The sequence below is a fragment of the Corticium candelabrum genome, chromosome 16, assembly GCF_963422355.1.
Source record: "Corticium candelabrum chromosome 16, ooCorCand1.1, whole genome shotgun sequence".
In the NCBI taxonomy this organism is placed as follows: domain Eukaryota; kingdom Metazoa; phylum Porifera; class Homoscleromorpha; order Homosclerophorida; family Plakinidae; genus Corticium; species Corticium candelabrum.
The window spans coordinates 6,451,568-6,468,311 of NC_085100.1; the positions used below are offsets into that span (position 1 = coordinate 6,451,568).

Consider the following 16,744-nt stretch of genomic DNA (forward strand, 5'->3'; position numbering starts at 1 on the left):
TTGGTGGTTGTCATGTGCCTTCTGTATTTGCTGTCTTGTATCTTCATTGTCAACTTACTGTCACCAACTGCCTTCATATACTGTTCTTGCATATTTGACTTTGCAATCATTGCTTTATGTTGCTAGCTGTGTTGAATACTTATATATGCACGTGCGTGTGCACACGCATATTCATCTAAAATATATGCATTATATATATATATATATATATATATATATATATATATATCCCGGATGTACGGCTGGCAATTGCCGAGAGAATTGTTGTAGCCATCAATTGCTGAAGGAACAAGAGAAGAGGAGGTCCTAGTCTTTTCAGACTGTGCCATTGTGCCTTTTGCCACTCTGGCTGTCTGCGTCAGTTTTTATTCTGGTGATGGGACCCGATTTGAGGAATGAACGCTTTTTCAGTGGCTTTATTGTTGTGTGGGCAACTGTCTATTCGTCATATTACCATTGTCTGTAGTTTGTTTGTCCGTGGAGTATACAGGTCAACGGGAACATGGAGTTTGCCGCATCATCACCCTACTTCCAGTGCTCTGCATGTTCTGGTTTACATTTTTATTGTGTCAACGGCTTTGGCTGTTTGTGACGACTCTACTTATTTTTTGCTGCCTCATTTGTCATCAAGCCGTACAGTTGGTCGAGTTCCTGAAGCTTGCCGCATCTTCAACATGTACCAGTGCTCTCCAGGTTTCTTTGCTCATCTGGTTTGCTTCTTCTGATTTCTCTTTCTTGGGTTCTTTTCTTTTTACCTCTGGTCATTGCAGTCGTATGGAATATTGGATGTTGCTGCACTTTCACCCTTTCTTCAGCGCTCTTCAATTTTTCATCTTTTGCATTGTTCATGTTCAACCTTTCTTCTGTTCTTTTGATGTGGAGACTTCTTTCTGTCTTTGTGGCAAATGGTGCAGTTGGGCAAGATCCTGAAGGTTATTGCACAATCACCCTTCCTGTGCTCTTCGGGCCTTCACTTGCTGTCTGTTCTCTAGTGTATACTTCTTCATCCTCATGTCATTTCTAGCAGATGAACTCGGACTGGATTCTGGAGTATGCCGCACTTCAACCCTATTTCAGCGCTGTTCGGGCCTTTGTTTATCTGCTGTACTATATTATAACTCTTATCTGCTATATATAGTGCTCTTTTTAGTTTCTTTTTGCCTTGTACACGGACAGCACACTAGCTCATATTTTGGATGTAGAGCAGCTTAGAAGGATATCTATATACTTAAATATATATATATATATATATATAACACAAATAACACATATCCGCCTTAAGTACGGAAGCACAAAGAGTCTAAGTCATAATATTTAGGTAGATAGTCACTAATCAGTCTTGAGTTATACTGCCATAAATGAACAGATAACTGTTCATGAAATTGCCTGGAAGCTTGGCCCAGAGACAAGCCAGATGATAGAAGAGACTTCTTTACAATTGATCTCAACACATCCAGACTATGAGCAGCCCATACTCCGTATGAATTATATATAATTGTCTGCAGGTGCAGCAACTGAAGTCTCAACTAGCTGAGGAGATGAAACATGTAAAAAAAGTTAAAGAATTGTATCAAGAGGAAGTTCAAAATCTCCGCAGAAAGGTGTATGTTATATAAATTTGTAGATTTTCAGAATTTTGAGTGATTTTGTTATAGATGGAACAGTCAGCTCAAGTTTTAAGAACTGCTCAACAGGAAAACAAACAAGTTCAACGAGATTATGAGAAGAAGGTATCTCACACAGAAGCTAGGGTGATATCACTAGAAGCTGAATTAGGCCGGAAAGCTATGGAATCTCGAATGGCTGAAACTGAAAATGTATCTCTGAAGGCCAGACTAGAACACATGTCTCGAGATCTGGATGCATCATTAAAAGCTCGTGGCAATTTTGAGAAAGCCATAGATTTAGAGAAAGAAAAGTGGCACAAAGAATATGCATCAGTAAGAGATGAGGTATACATGTATATATTGGAAATGCATTATTATCTGTTGTCGAGGTTTGCTAGAAGGTAGTGCTTTAGCTTGTGAATTGGTTTGTCTACAGTTATTTGGTGACAGTGTATGGTTTTGTCTTGTTTGTAGCTTCATTGCCAGAGAGAGAAAATGGTAACATTGTTGGCTGAGTTAACTGAAGCTAAAGCTAATATTCAAGCTTTAGAAGAGGTTTTTGCTTACAATCTACTCTTGATTTACGAAATTTCTTAGATTGAATTTACATGTGCAGGAAGGTGAGTCTGTTCACAGTAGCTTAGTTTGTGAACGACAAGCAAATGTTGATGTTCAGGTAACAAGATTCTGATTTGTTCATGTTCAATTAAGACATGCACTCAACGTGTAGCACAGTTTACATAAGTAGTACTATTAATCTTGTATTTAACATAGCTTCAGCTGAATGAGGCATTAGAGGAAAAATCAGCTACATCTCAACAAATTCTATTTCTTACTGAAGAGAAAGTCAGCATGTCTTCTGAGATAACGCAGTTGAAACAAACTGTTGAAGAGGAACAGAAGCAAAGTGCTGCCCTTAGACAGCATCTCCAGGAAGCTATTAGTCAAGTAATATAAAAAAATTGTTCACTAATGTCTTGCTTTAGTCAAGTTGGTTGGTTGGTTGGTTAGGTTCAAGAGGAGCACAGAGTGTCTCTTACTGCTCAGTCAAAGTTCAATTTGTTGCTTGGGTCGTTGCAAGCTGAATTTGAAAATGACAGAAAGACACTAGAAACTGAAAGAAACAACTTAATGCAGCAACTACATGGCGCGAGGTATTTGATTTATGTATCCGGGGATTGTTTTACATGGCACATTAAGTTTTGTGTACATGTTTCTGCACTGACTTCAATTCAATTAATATATGTCATGTTACTGGTTTAATTAGTGCTGAGTTGGAATCACTGCAAAATCTTGTGCAGCAAGCAGGAAGGAAACTAAAAGCAGCAAATGAAGAATTGAGGGAGACAACAAGAAAAAAAGCTGAAGCACTTGAACTACTGGAAAGAGAGATAAGGTTTACAGTTTGTTCTTATAATGTCGAGCTTGCTTAGGTTGATTGGTTTATAGCTTAAGAACAGAACTTCAGCAGCAAGCCAGTGAACTTGGCAGTCAAGTGACACGATGTGAACTGGAGATGAATGCTATGTCAGAGACTGTAACTGTGACTAAAGCTACCAATCATGAACTGCAGGTATGTAATTATAGTGACTTTTCATTTCAATCTAGTTCAATTTAATTTCTCAATTTTGTTGTTGGTACACGTATAGTTGAAGTTGGATTGTGCTGAAAGAAAGTGTCACTCATTAGCTGAACAACTAAATGAGGAAAAAGCTGCTTCTACCATGAGTAAGGCAGCCATGGGTGAACAACATCGACAGCTGATTACAGAGTTGGAAACTAGGTTGATGCAAGCGAACAGTCAGCTTGGTCAGGTACTAGTCAATATGTGTGAACGTTATCCATTATGTTCTGTAGATGGATGACAATATAAGTTAGATTGAATTGTATGCCAAATACATACTAATTCATACTTTGCTGAAATTTGATGCTAATGTATAGCATGGTTGTAGTTCATGCTGAATATTATCTGACATAAAGCAAGGGTGACCAAGGCTTTAGTCACTAGGAGCAAGGGTGCGCAAACATCACAGCAATGACGCTTAAATCTAGCACCAAGATCTCATCTGACACCAAGATCTCATCTGGCACTGAATAAGGAATACCTGTACACGCCCATACAAGCACACATACATTACTTGACACTGTCTGAAGTATACTTGCATTATTAGCTTGAAATGACTTAAAACTACACAATAGTCTACAATATACTTTTAAGATTTCAAAATCACTTTAAAAGAAAGTCTTTATACAGGGCATTTGCTCATGCATATGCAGCAGTCATACCCAGTGCCATGCAGGCATTCAACTTTTGCTGAGATAAACTCATTACTTAATCCTCTCTCACACAACGCTAATATAGAAAGTAGAGAGGAGTGGAAGTGCCAATGAAGCGAGATGTTTGTAATCATTTCCCTCGGAAAATTGAATCTTGAGAAATCAGCGTAAAATTTAGTGCACATGCTCTAGATCTGTCCGAACTGGCTTGGTGCTGCAAACTTGAGCTTGGCATTACATGCAGCACAAGCGCCAGTTGTGAACTCCTGAGGGGCCGCACAGTCTTTAGGCTACATGGGGCCACATGCAGGCCCCGGGTACATTTGGCCATTCCCGAAAAAGTTCCTTATGTTAATTAGTTAACTAATGATTTGAAGGTTCCTGTTGCATAATTTGCCTGATTTAAATTTAATTGCTGAAGCATGTGTACATATACACAAATACTGACGTTCAGTATGTACATGCATGCATGCATGAAGAGCATATGTTTATTGGGTTGTTGAGAACAAGATTTACAACTAATAATTATTGGTTTATGTTTTCCTATGCAATGAATTGAGCTTTTTACAAGTTGTTGATGATACATGTGTATGATGCGATGTCAGTTCTACAGAGCTTCAATCAGATAGATAAGCTGTGGTCCTAAAGTGTATGTTTACACTTTAGCAACATCAAACCTGTAGATAGATAGATAGATATGTAGTAGATATCACGTAAATTTTTTAGTAAAAACGCATCAAATAGATACAGTAAACTACATGAAATGTCAACTAAAACTCTAACTTAAAGTAATTAAGGTGGGCACACCTGGACACGACAGATAGATAGATAGATAGATAGATAGATATTCCAGCAGAGGGACATTTCGTCAAATTTTTGGAAATTTGCTAAACAAATCCTTCGTTCCGACCAAAATGAAGTCAGTCCTTCATTTACTCAGACAACTGCCTATGATTATTTTCGTTCCGCTTACTCTGCTTCGTCACCAAGAAATTGCTTTGACTACCCAGAGTGGCTGAAGCACAGAGATGCTCCATCCTTTCCAATGGGTGATCTTGTCATCACGGAAAAAGACATCTATGATAAAATCAAGTGTGCTCGTTCTGATTCGGCTCCTTGTCCTCTTGACCAAATTAGCTACAAGTTATTGAAACGATGTCCATCTTTGACTGTCGGTCTCCTGCACATCTACAATCTGTGCATTCAGCAATGCAGAGTTCCAAGACTATGGCAGTGTGCTGTCATAAAGTTAATTCCTAAACCAGGAAAAAGTATCCCTTCTGACCCGTCTACCTTCCGACCAATTGCTTTGACTTCTGTAGTTGGGAAGGTGTTCACGTCATTCATCAAAGACACTCTGTTTAAGCATCTCATATCTAATGGATATCTGGATACATCGATCCAAAAGGGGTTCATCAATCACGTCAGCGGGTGTCAAGAACATCAGTTCAAATTGGTGGAGGCTATCAGAGATGCGAAAGCCAATCAGCGGCTTCAAACCATTCTATGGATTGACTTGCGTAATGCTTTTGGAAGTGTTGATCATAATTTAATCCGCTTTGCAATGTCCCATTACAATTGTGGTGATATGGTGACAAATCTCATTTCCAATATATATTGTGGTCTTCGCGCAGTCATTTGCACAGATGACTGGTGTACTTCCAATTTTCCTTATGAGGTCGGTGTATTTCAAGGGGATCCTCTGTCAGTGGCTATTTTTGACATGGTTTTCAACCTTTACACTGATGCTTTAGAATCTCTCGCTCCAACTTGTGCCTATCAGTTTTCGTCAGTGGCTCAAAACTCTTTCTTGTGTAGTTTTGCTGATGATGCTGTCGTAGTCACAAGAGGTCCACATGAAATTAATGCTGTGTGCAAGCGAACAGACCAATTCCTCGAATGGTCTGGCCTAGAAGTCAATGCAGCAAAATGTTCAACTTTTTCACGTCGGAGGCTGATTCATCCAACTGTCTTTGACCCGGAAATCTCTATACAAGGGCAAAAGATTCCATTCTTGTCACACAAGAAAAGCTACAAGTACTTGGGTCTTCCAATTGCGTCTGATCTGTCTCATGCCGACATTTCAAGAGAGCTTCTAGAGACTACTAAGAATTTATTGAATAAAGTCGATCAAACAGCCGTTTCCCGAATGAATAAATGTCTTCTCTATAAGAGAGCGGTGCTACCGCGGCTTTCATGGTTACTGAGCATTGCATCTATTCCTTTGTCATGGATCGAGCAATCATTGGACAGTGTAGTCACGAAATTCTTAAAAAAATGGGTCGGTCTTGCTCATTCAGCAGCTGTCTCTCGCCTTTTCCTTAACACCAAGAACGGCGGCCTCCAACTTGGCCAACCGTCAGATTCTTTCAAGAGACTACAGTCTTGCAACCTGCTTCGATTTACTAAATCAAATGACGAATGCTTGAGAGCCCTGGCAACTATAAAGATTTCAAGAGAGACTGAGTTGTCATCAACCAGATTTAGTGCCGGCAGTTTCTTGGCAACTCTTGATACTTCGCCTGGGTGCCTGCAATCAAAAATAAAGAACATCAAAAAGACGATTACGGAATCATCAAATAATCGTCATTTGTCACATCTTACCTCCCTGTCTGTACAAGGTCAAGCGGCTCGATTCAAGGACGTGGAAGCTGAGCACTTTGCCTTGTCCCTAAAATCTCTACCCGATGACTTGTTCAAATGGGCAATAAATGGGCTCCAGGACACCCTCCCATCAGCAACCAACTTACAGTTGTGGAAGAAAATTTCGTGCAATCAATGTCCTCTCTGTCACCAACCCCAATCGCTGTGCCACGTGCTAAATGCATGTCCCAGTCTACTTGATCGAGGTTTGTACAAACAGAGACACGACAATACGCTGAGACTATTTGTGGACTTTCTAAAACGTCATCTTAGTCAACAGTTTTCCATAGTAGCCGACCTACCAGAATCAGTATACAATTTTCCTGTCGATATAACCTGTACCTGCCTTCGTCCAGACATTGTTGTTTGGAATGCCGTCCTCAAAAAGGCCTGGATGCTTGAGCTGTCGGTCCCATTCGAAACAGTCGTGGAAGAAACGAAGGCCCGGAAAGAACGCCGCTATGCCCAACTTGTCAAAGATGCTAACCATCAGTATAAGACGGAGCTTTTGCATCTCTTGGTTGGGTCGAGAGGATTGATTTTTCCTGAAACTCGACGAGCAGTCTGCATGTTGTGCAAGCCTCTTCAACGCGACTTGGACGATCTGTTTCAAGCTGTCATTCATTCCACCCTGAAAGACTCTTTTCGATGCTGGTTGGCAAGAAGAGACAACATCTCTTAACTTAAAAGTGTTTTTTTGTTGTTGTAATTTCTGCTTTTAATCATTTGTGATGTATAGTCTTCGACTGGACCTCTACATAGCACTCCAGAACTCTACTTCTGTTATAGTGCTACCAGTCCTGTAGACGCTTATTGTACTGTATCGTTCGGTATATTACAATAAAGGACCTTCCATAGATAGATAGATAGATAGATAGAATATTTATTAGATATATCCGATTCTCTAGTACAGTGACATTCGATAGATACGGCAAACTACATAAAATGTCAACTAAACTCAAACCTAAACTCTAACTTAAGAAACTAATGTGGGCGTGCTTGGACACGCCTGAGTTCATCATCTAAAATGGAACCACCTTGAACAATGTCAGTTTTTTCATCATCACATGAGGATTTAGTTTCTGCAGTGTAACGGAAAACCGACGTTTCCAGTAGGTCTTGACGTCAGCAGAGTTGTTCTTTCCTTCTTTATCTTTGAACTTGAGCGATAGTGTTCAGCAGACGCTCAGCGGAAACTCCCCAGGTGCCAAAGTGCTCAAACACTACAGGTATGCATTTTGGTGCACTACCTCCTGGAAGCGTCTCGTCATATTTAGCATTTTTCATTTCTTCTCTTTTCTTTGCAGCAAATCCACTCAGTTTGCGCAATTTTTGACGACCTCTTTACTCCAGGGATGGGCAAGTGAAATATCCATCTTCTGATCATACAAAATACCGGTGTCGCATATGAGAATATCAGGTCTACCATCATTGTTCAGATATCTATGTTTTGGTTCTTTCTTGTGGAGAACGGCCAGCTCTTTCAAGCATTCCGACCAAGAGCTGACAATTGAGTCATGAGCCCAAACGGGACCTCCTTCGTGTTTACATGTCATGAGATGATACCCAAAAGAGTCAAGGTGTGTCCCACAATCGCACTTATCTTGCATTCCCTGAAAAGGAAGGTGAAGCCCTAAACGTAAACAAGCTGCTAGGCGAAATTTGCCGGGTTTTAGTGCAAGCTCGGATGACGTTGGGATTGCTTGTAAGAAGGCACCAGCTCCCTTTCCACTGACTGATCTAAGTCTGGCTGAAACTTCAGGTGAGTTTTTTCTTTTCCTAACAGAAGATTGTAATCATGATCAGCCACTGTGCACGTGAAACGATGTTGTAACTTTTCCAGATCTTCTAGAATTTGACTTAGAGATTTTTCACTTAATAAGGATTTCTCTGGCATTTGTTCTTGTATAGTAGCCCACGCTAGTGACAGATGGTGAGAGAGAGAGAGAGAGAGAGATCCTTCAAAAGACTGTCTTTCGAACAAGTTGTCAATCAACTCATGAGAGTTCAAGTGCAAAGACAGTTCCCGGGACGTGTGAGCCCAAGCTGCTAGGAATGCCATGGGAGCGACTGATTGCATCCTGGAGAGACCAAACCCTCCATGTCTAATAGGCAAACAACTCTGAAACCATGAATCAGGGTCTGATACATCTAAGCCCATGACTGAAGAAAAATTTTGATATGTCTGGTTGTCATTATCAAAGCAGCTTTATTGAGTTGTTCCGGTATGACAGTTCTACTCAAATGGTTGAGGCTAGGAACGTGACAGTGCCTGAGTAGCAGTAAAGAACTCTGTGGATCGTCCAATTCTAGTAGTTTTGAACATAGTTCAGTACCAGACTTTGCCTTGTCTATGCAACGTGTGGAGACGTAATCTGGTGTCCCAATTGGAGTTCCAAGTATGTCAATGGCAGAAGTGTTGATGGCAATGTCAACAGACCACTCATCTGGATAAGCCATTGCATATACTTCACATTTCTGCTTAGAGACGAGTAGACCTGTTGACTCAAACTGACATTGTAGGTCTTGAAAGGCATTCACAGTTTCTTCAGGCGAACCAATCAAGAAGACGTCATCCAAATAGGCCAGAGTTTGAACTCGGGGATGTTGCTTCTGCACCTTAGAGAGTAATGGTTGTATAGTAAAGGAAAACAAAGAGGGGCCCAAAGGGTCTCCTTGATGGACTCCTTCTTGCGACTGGAGGATGACAGTACTATGGCCCTTAGTATACACAAGTGAGCTGACATGACCATACATGTTAAAAGCATGTGGATACACGTCCGGAAAATGATTGTATACTTGCTGTAACATGTGTTGTCGACTAATCGAATTGAAAGCATTCTTAATGTCTGATTTAAAATTACCCAATCTGGGTGTTGTTCAATCAAAGCTTGAGCTTGATGAACTATAAGCACAACTCCACCTTCAGTAGCCACGCCATGTTGAATAGGACAGAAGAAAGAATGGAATTCTGTCTGTTTTTCTGAGCAGATGACCTTAGCTGTAATTCTCCTAAAAACTTCCCCAATGGCTATTGGGCGCACATCATCGAATCCTTCGGTAATGCAACCAGACGAGAAGCTGACAAAAGAGAGATGGTTTCTTCAGGAAGTAAGCCAGATGCAGTAGCACTGATATATACATATATATATATATATATATATATATATATATATATATATATCACTATATCTATCTGATGTCTTTGTACTAGAAAATTTACATCATAGCCAATAAAAATATATCTATAGACAGACAGATACTTTAGTTTCATACAGACTCTACTTGTACATATGCTAGAATTTTTAAAGCAAACCAGTCCTTGCAAACAACAAAGTCATAGATTAACTAATGGACTTGGCCTTGAATGTCAAAATCCAATAATAGACCATCTAAAAGCAAACGTTGATACAAGAAAATGAGACGACAAAGAAAATGCGACAAATGACAATCCAACTGCGAGACAAAGGTGGACGCGGAGCTCAGAGAGCAGAGAAAGGTGCATACACAGCCCTGACTGACAGCAGACACCAACTGAAGCCAAAAGAAGATGATGGGACAAAGAAATGACGACAAGAGACTATCCAGCTGCGAGACGAAGGCGGATGCTAAGCTCAGAAAGAGGGAAAAGATGCGTGCACAACCTTGATTGACAGCAGACAGCGACATAAGCCACAAGTAGGAAAGTGAAGACAGAGCGCCGACAAAGGAGATGACATTGAAGACATATGGACATGAATGACAAAGAAAGGGGACCCCGGCAAGCAACAATGTTCCTTGGGATGGTAGCAGCTGAAGCCGCACATGTCGACTTGAAATTCCTGCTTCCTTGGCCCTCTGACGAACTTCTTCCCGCTCAATACGAAGTAGAAGACAACACTACCAACATCCAGGGACATAGATAGATAGATATTAATATAGTAGCTGAACATGATAACTGTTCTCATGGCTTAGTTCCAGACACGTTATCTATTGGGGAGACAGTAAACCACCTCTCATTGTTTCAACCACAGAAAATTACTATTCTCAATCGCATTGAATTTCCCAAAACAGTTGAGGAATGGAATTCTGCTGACTGCTATTTTGCATTCAGTCTTGTCCCACACGTCTGTTTCAAACAGGGTATAGATATTGCTAATGATACTTTGGTATGTGGTGTTTACAAATATTTATGCCAAACGTTTTGTGTGGTCAAGACAGCAAGAAGAAAAGGAGGACACAAGTCAGCTTTGTCTCGCCATATAATCAAAGCTAAGAAAGAAAAGCAAGCTGTGCTGATTTATGCCAAGAAATCAGGTAGCAGTAGTAAGGAAGATACGTTATCTTTGGTGTCTATATGGAGGAAATCTATGAGAGCACTTAGCAAACTAAACAGGCTGGAGCGAAAGCACTACGTTCAGAAGCAGTCTAGATTTCAACGAAGATGTTGCGTCAAACTCCTGGAAGTTTGCAAAAGACATCTTCAATTTAAAATAATATTCAGTAATCAGAGACCTTTGATCAGACTTGAGCCTTTGAGTACTTCCGTGCAGCTTATTAACCAAAGTCGTACCCAAGTCAAATTCAGTACCCTTAATGGTTGAAACGTCATCAAGAGCCATTGGCACGTACAGCTCAACTTAGCTTATCATATGAGACTAGACTGTACTTCAAAAGGTCAGAAACGGTCGTTCAGAGTCTTGTCCATCACAGTTGGATCAAATCAGCTACTGAGTTCTAAAACGTTGCCCATCTTTGATTTCTGCTTTGCTCCACATTTACACAAGGTGCATTGAATGCTGTGAAATGCCAACTTTGTGGAAGGTAGAAGAGGTCAAGTTGATACCAAAACCTGGCAAAGTAGTCCATCTAATCCAGCGTCATTTTGTCCTATAGCCTTGACCTCTGTTATGGGGAAGATTTTTACACCCATTCTTAAATTAGCTATTTGCCATATCATCACTAATAATTACCTTTCTACAGATGTACAAAAAATTTCATAAGTTGTCTTAGTGGATGCCATGAACATCATTTCAAACTTGTTGAAGCTTTGAGAGATGCAAAACACACCAAAGAACCAGAGTTGCCAACCAGGAATACCGAAAATGTGTGAGATCTATCAGTACTTATAATTATTACATAAAGCTCAAATTGTCTGTCTGTGTGTGTGCGTGTGTGTTTGCGTTTGGCGGCCATGTCTTTTGTCCGTTCGCAACGGAAATTGGCACGCACACTCGGCATGCACAGGGGAACGTTTGCGTAAAACAATTTAAGAAATTATGCACCGGGTCCCCTTTCGAGGGGTCGATCCCTGCGTAAAATTTCTTGATGACGCAAACCCTACACATTCCAGTTCATTCGAACACACGCATACACCAGTCCTGTGTAGACTGTATGCATCGTCGTCCTTTGCAAAGCTTCGAGCAATCGAACATCTCTTGCCGACAAAACTTACTCTTCTAGCGCTTTCGTTTCTCTCCAAATTCTGATTGCATTTGCACCAAATCCAACCTACATGTTTTTGCAGCAAGCACTACACGGGGAGTGTGTTGATTTCTTCGGATCCGGAAGTAAAAAAAGGGAGGGACTGGATGTGTGGACAGCGCCTGGATGTGTGGACAGCGCCGGATCCAGGAATTTTTTAAAGAGGGGGTTCTTCGTTAGCAGTTATTTATAGCATTACTAATTTTCTCTTTTCTAATGAAATTATATAAAATTATTGAACCATGCCTATTGGAAAAGAGGGGTTTCAACCCCCTGAACCCCCTCTCGATCCGGCCCTGGCGGACTAGTAGTAGCATTGGCTGAATATCTTTGACAGCTTCAGAACTAGACTTGCCTGGGGTATCTAGATGAAAGGTGTCTTCATTTTCCTGCTTGGTAATGACTGTTGGTCGCTTCCTCGAGAACACGTAGCATAATATTCCTGGCATTTGCATATTATCGCACACAGTAATATACGGGACTATTTTATGCATCCTCGATTTCCGGACTAAATTATCGCAAGCGCAGGCATTTGGGAGTTCAGCTGTTGGTTATTCATAATCATCGATCACTTTACGGCAGTCTCGTTAGATTTACTATTAGACACTACAGATTTTTACCTAATGTATGGTGTACCTACTGTACAGGTTCACTATAGGTACATGTCTAAAGTCTGCCTGGATCTAGTTTCAGCAATCTAAAAGTTGCGTGAGATCTGTGTTCCTTACGTGTGAGTGTGTGACCTGAATGAACTTGCATGAGACTCACGCAAGTTGCGTGTGAGTTGGCAACTCTGAAGAACACAGAATATTTTGTGAATTGATCTACGCAATGCCTTCAGTAGTGTGCATCACAGTTTGATTCAATTTGCTTCGTCACATTATCACTGTTTTGAATCATTGAAGAAGCTGGTTGCCGACCTGTACAGTGGTTTACAGACAATTGTGTAAACCAGTAACTGGTCTACTGCAGTTTTTCTTTATGGTGAAAGAGTCTTTCAGGGCGATCTGCTATCTGTAGCTATCTTTGACATTATTATGAATCTCTGTAATGCCTCTTTATAGTCGCTGAAACCACTATGTGCTTGCAAACTGTTGTCAGTGGATCACAACGTATTTCTATCAATATTCGCTGATGTACTGCAATCATCACTCGTGGAACACAGGAGGCTAAGATGGTCTGCAAGAGAACAGAGGAACTTTTAGTGGTCAGAACTGGATGTCAATGCCAGTAAATATCCTATGTTTGCTTGCAGAGGACAGCCCTATGCAACAGTGTTTGACCCGGAGCTGTATCTGCAAGATCATAGGATTCCATTTCTGAAGAAAGGCGACAGTTACAGGTACCTCGGTCTTCCAGTTTGGCTGATCTCAACAATGAAGATGTGAAGTCTGAATTGTTGACTAACCTCATTTAGTGTGTTGATGGCACTGCTGTCTCAAGACATGCCAAATGTATCCTATACAAAGGAGGAATTGTTTCTCGGCTATCATGGTTACATAGTATTGCTTCACTTTCATTATTGTGGATTCAGAACACACTAGACAGTCTTGTCACCCGCTACTTGAAAAAGAAAATAGGTTGGATCGGCCCACTCAGCTGCAGTGGTAAGACTATTCCTAAATTCGGAATGTGGAGGTCTTGATTTACCGATACCATCTGTATCGTTCAAGTAGCTACAGGCATCTCTTCTGCGTTTCACAAGCTCTAAAGACAGCAGCCTAACGGCATTGGCCAATGCAAAAGTTGTAAATTAAGAGAATCATGATGATGGCCTCTTGTTTTGCAGGAGGTAAATGCCTCTTAAAGATCTAGAGATTCTGGGGTTCCCCTGATGATGCTCAAGTATTTAGCGACAGAAAAGTTACAGAGGTCAAGAAATACATCAAGCTGCAACATCAGAAACATCTCTGGAACCACCTAACATATTTACCAGCGAAGAGCAGCATGCTGTGTAGACTCAGACAACCACTAAATGGTCAATTGCTGTTAAAGAAGTACCTGATGAGCAGTTTAAGTTTATAATGAACGATGTTGTGGACACTCTGCCCAAGAAAGTTAACTTTCATCGGTGGAAGAGATTGGAAGTAAATCATTGTCCTCTTTGTGGACAACCACAGTCTTAGGTCATATTTTATATGCATGCCCGGTACTGCTGAATTCAGGAATTTACAAGTTGAGACATGAGGAGTGTTTACAATTCACTAAACGTCATTTACCACCTGACTACCAGATGGTCGCTAATATTCCTAATGAAACTTACGTCTGTCCAGTGGAAGTCACAGCAACTAACCTCCATCCTGATATCATGGTTTGGAAGACAAATATCAGGGAAGCTTGGCTGCTAGAACTGTCAGTTGTATTTTGAACCGTCTTGTGAAGACACTAGATTATGGAAAGAGAATTGTTACAGTGAGTTAATTATTCAGGATGCATGGCTAATCAATGGTATAGAACGAAGCTCCCTCGCCTTCTGATTGGATCTAGAGAAATGGCGTTTGAAGAAACGAAAACATCATTAGCAAGGCTCTTCAAACCCAAGCATATCGACCTTTTGAATCTGGTAATCCTACTCATCAGAGAAGTGATTGAAGCTTCCTATCGCTGTTCGGTTGCTAGAAATCAGATAGAAAGAAAAGAACCATAATAGAGAAACTCTTCAGTTGTTTTCATGCGTGTTAGTATAAATTTTTGTGTTGTTCTTTACAGGACTGTTAGTTTGCCAAGAGATTGGAATCTTGTTGTGACACTACCTGTTATAATAGGATGCTTAATTGCTATTGTTCTGTAGCTTACATGTATGGCAATAAAAGGATTATCATAATATCAGGGGAAATCTTCACTTCTATTTTGAAAGACTATCTATTTGATCACCTTGTTAGAAACGATTACATGTTGACTTCTATTCAGAAAGGATTCATTGACCGTGTCAGTGGTTGCATGGAGCACCAGTTTACAGTAGTATCTGTGATATGAGAGATGCTAAAGCCCACAATGGTTTCAGTCTGTTGTTTGGATTGATCTATGAAATGCATTTGGCAGCATTGATCACAAATTGATTACCGTATTTCTTTGATTAAACGTCACCCTCTATTAAACGCCACCCTCGTTTAAATGCCACAGCTGAGAGTACAGATAAAACATAAACGTCAACTTCGAATAAACGCCACATTTTAATGAATTCCAATATATCTAGCTTGTAGTTTGAAGGAAAAATCATACGGAGGCATACCTGAGGCAAATATTTCTTTAGTCTACCCAGATACTGTTTCACCGCATGATGTCTCAAAGTGTGAAATGCGTACCAGTATGGTAAGTGTTCTCTTGACAACATGTCAAACCTACAGCGTGTACATCTACACACTCCTAAAACACGGACAGAGAGCATTTAACAAATAAACAGTGCTCTCGAAGAAACGTTGCCCTCGTTTAAACACCACAATTGGAACTTTAGCTAAAGGTAAACGCCGCAGTGTTTAATTAAAGAAATACGGTAATTTAGCCTTATTTCATTATCATTGTGACAATATGCTCATAAAGCTTGTGACTGATTTCTACAATGGCCTTAGAGCTATTATTTGGACAAGTAGTTGGTGCACTAAAGATTTCACTATGGCGTGGGCGCATTTCAGGGTGATCCTCTGTTAGTGGCTATTTTCGACATGGCCTTGAATCTGTATACTGATGCCCTTGAGCCTATAGAATCTTGTGCATATCAATTTCCATCGTTTGACCTCAGTTTGTACAACTCAATATTTGCTGATGCTGCTGTTGTTGTTGCATGTGGATTTGAAGAAGCCAAGCATGTATGTCCGAGAATTGACCAGTTCCTGGAATAGTCTGGCCTTCAAGCTAATGTTAGCAAATGTTCTTACTCTTCTCAAAGAAAAGGCAACCCATACAGCCCAGTTTCAGCCCATCTCATTCCTAACCGACAAGAAGATTTAGATATTTGGGTTTACTTATTCCCGCTGATTTGCATTGTGACACCGTCAAGTCAGAGTTGCAACATGACCATACATGCTAATAGCATGTGGATACAAGTCTGAAAAGAACTGCGTATTTGCTGTAACATTTTTGAATGTGTTGTTTTTTTATTTCAAAGTCACATAAGCTTGACTTCACCTTTAGCAGCCACTTTGTGCTGAATTGGGCAGAAGAAAGATTGAAACTCTGTCTGTTTTTCTAAGCAGATGACTATATAGTAGTAATCCCGCTGAATGTGATGCACATCAGCTTCTTTTAGTAATGCAACCAGGCAAGAGGCTGACAAGACAGTAATGGCTTCCTCAGGGAGTGAGCCAGATGCAATGGCACTGCATAGAACACGCAGCCGCAGATCTGATCATCAGAAATAAGACATGTAAATGTTCATATATCCACCCAGAACCACAGGTAGCAGATCGATCAGATGAGAACGAGACTGTTGATTCGATTCGATACTGAATATGATATTGGTTCCTCATACTGAAGAACTTGTTGCTGAAGTGGATGTTTGGAGGCTAACTTATCATCTGTAGCTTGTGTATGTAGCTGGAGCTAGACCTTGGCTGAAAGAATTCTGGTTGCAAGAGACATCTCACCACGGTGTCTGATTTGAAGAGCCAAATTTCTTTGGTGGTTTCTGGCATTTTGGGTTCATTTCCTGATATAGGAGTGTTCAACTGTAGTAGTTCTTCCCGATACTCCAGAAATTTCAACACAAAGGCGAACTTGCTGACATTGCACTCTCCTACCACGCTAGGGAGGGGTAA

General features: G+C 40.6%; 2 protein-coding genes across 2 annotated transcripts; both read left to right on the plus strand.

Moving 5' to 3' along the window:
• Window positions 1–336: 336 nt before the first annotated feature.
• Window positions 337–3,485, plus strand: LOC134191817 (uncharacterized). Its single transcript, XM_062660438.1, has 12 exons — window positions 337–932; window positions 993–1,050; window positions 1,506–1,601; window positions 1,656–1,952; window positions 2,082–2,162; window positions 2,224–2,283; window positions 2,382–2,555; window positions 2,619–2,761; window positions 2,875–3,003; window positions 3,057–3,180; window positions 3,257–3,421; window positions 3,465–3,485. The coding sequence occupies exons 2-12, from the start codon at window positions 1,012–1,014 to the stop codon at window positions 3,483–3,485; spliced, it is 1,329 nt and encodes a 442-aa protein (XP_062516422.1). The 5' UTR covers window positions 337–932; window positions 993–1,011.
• A 2,520-nt stretch (window positions 3,486–6,005) lies between these two features.
• On the plus strand, window positions 6,006–7,394 carry LOC134192131 (uncharacterized). Its single transcript, XM_062660823.1, has one exon. The coding sequence runs from the start codon at window positions 6,034–6,036 to the stop codon at window positions 7,207–7,209; it is 1,176 nt and encodes a 391-aa protein (XP_062516807.1). The 5' UTR covers window positions 6,006–6,033; the 3' UTR covers window positions 7,210–7,394.
• The last annotated feature ends 9,350 nt before the right edge of the window (window positions 7,395–16,744 follow it).

Excerpts from the sequence above, each read along its gene's own strand:
- LOC134191817 (XM_062660438.1), top strand. The coding sequence starts at position 1,012 with ATGTCATTTCTAGCAGATGAACTCGGACTGGATTCTGGA. Across the intron at positions 2,163-2,223 it reads ATATTCAAGCTTTAGAAGAG|GAAGGTGAGTCTGTTCACAG; the intron begins GTTTTTGCTTAC and ends TTACATGTGCAG. Across the intron at positions 3,004-3,056 it reads CTACTGGAAAGAGAGATAAG|CTTAAGAACAGAACTTCAGC; the intron begins GTTTACAGTTTG and ends ATTGGTTTATAG.
- LOC134192131 (XM_062660823.1), top strand. The coding sequence starts at position 6,034 with ATGAATAAATGTCTTCTCTATAAGAGAGCGGTGCTACCGCGGCTTTCA.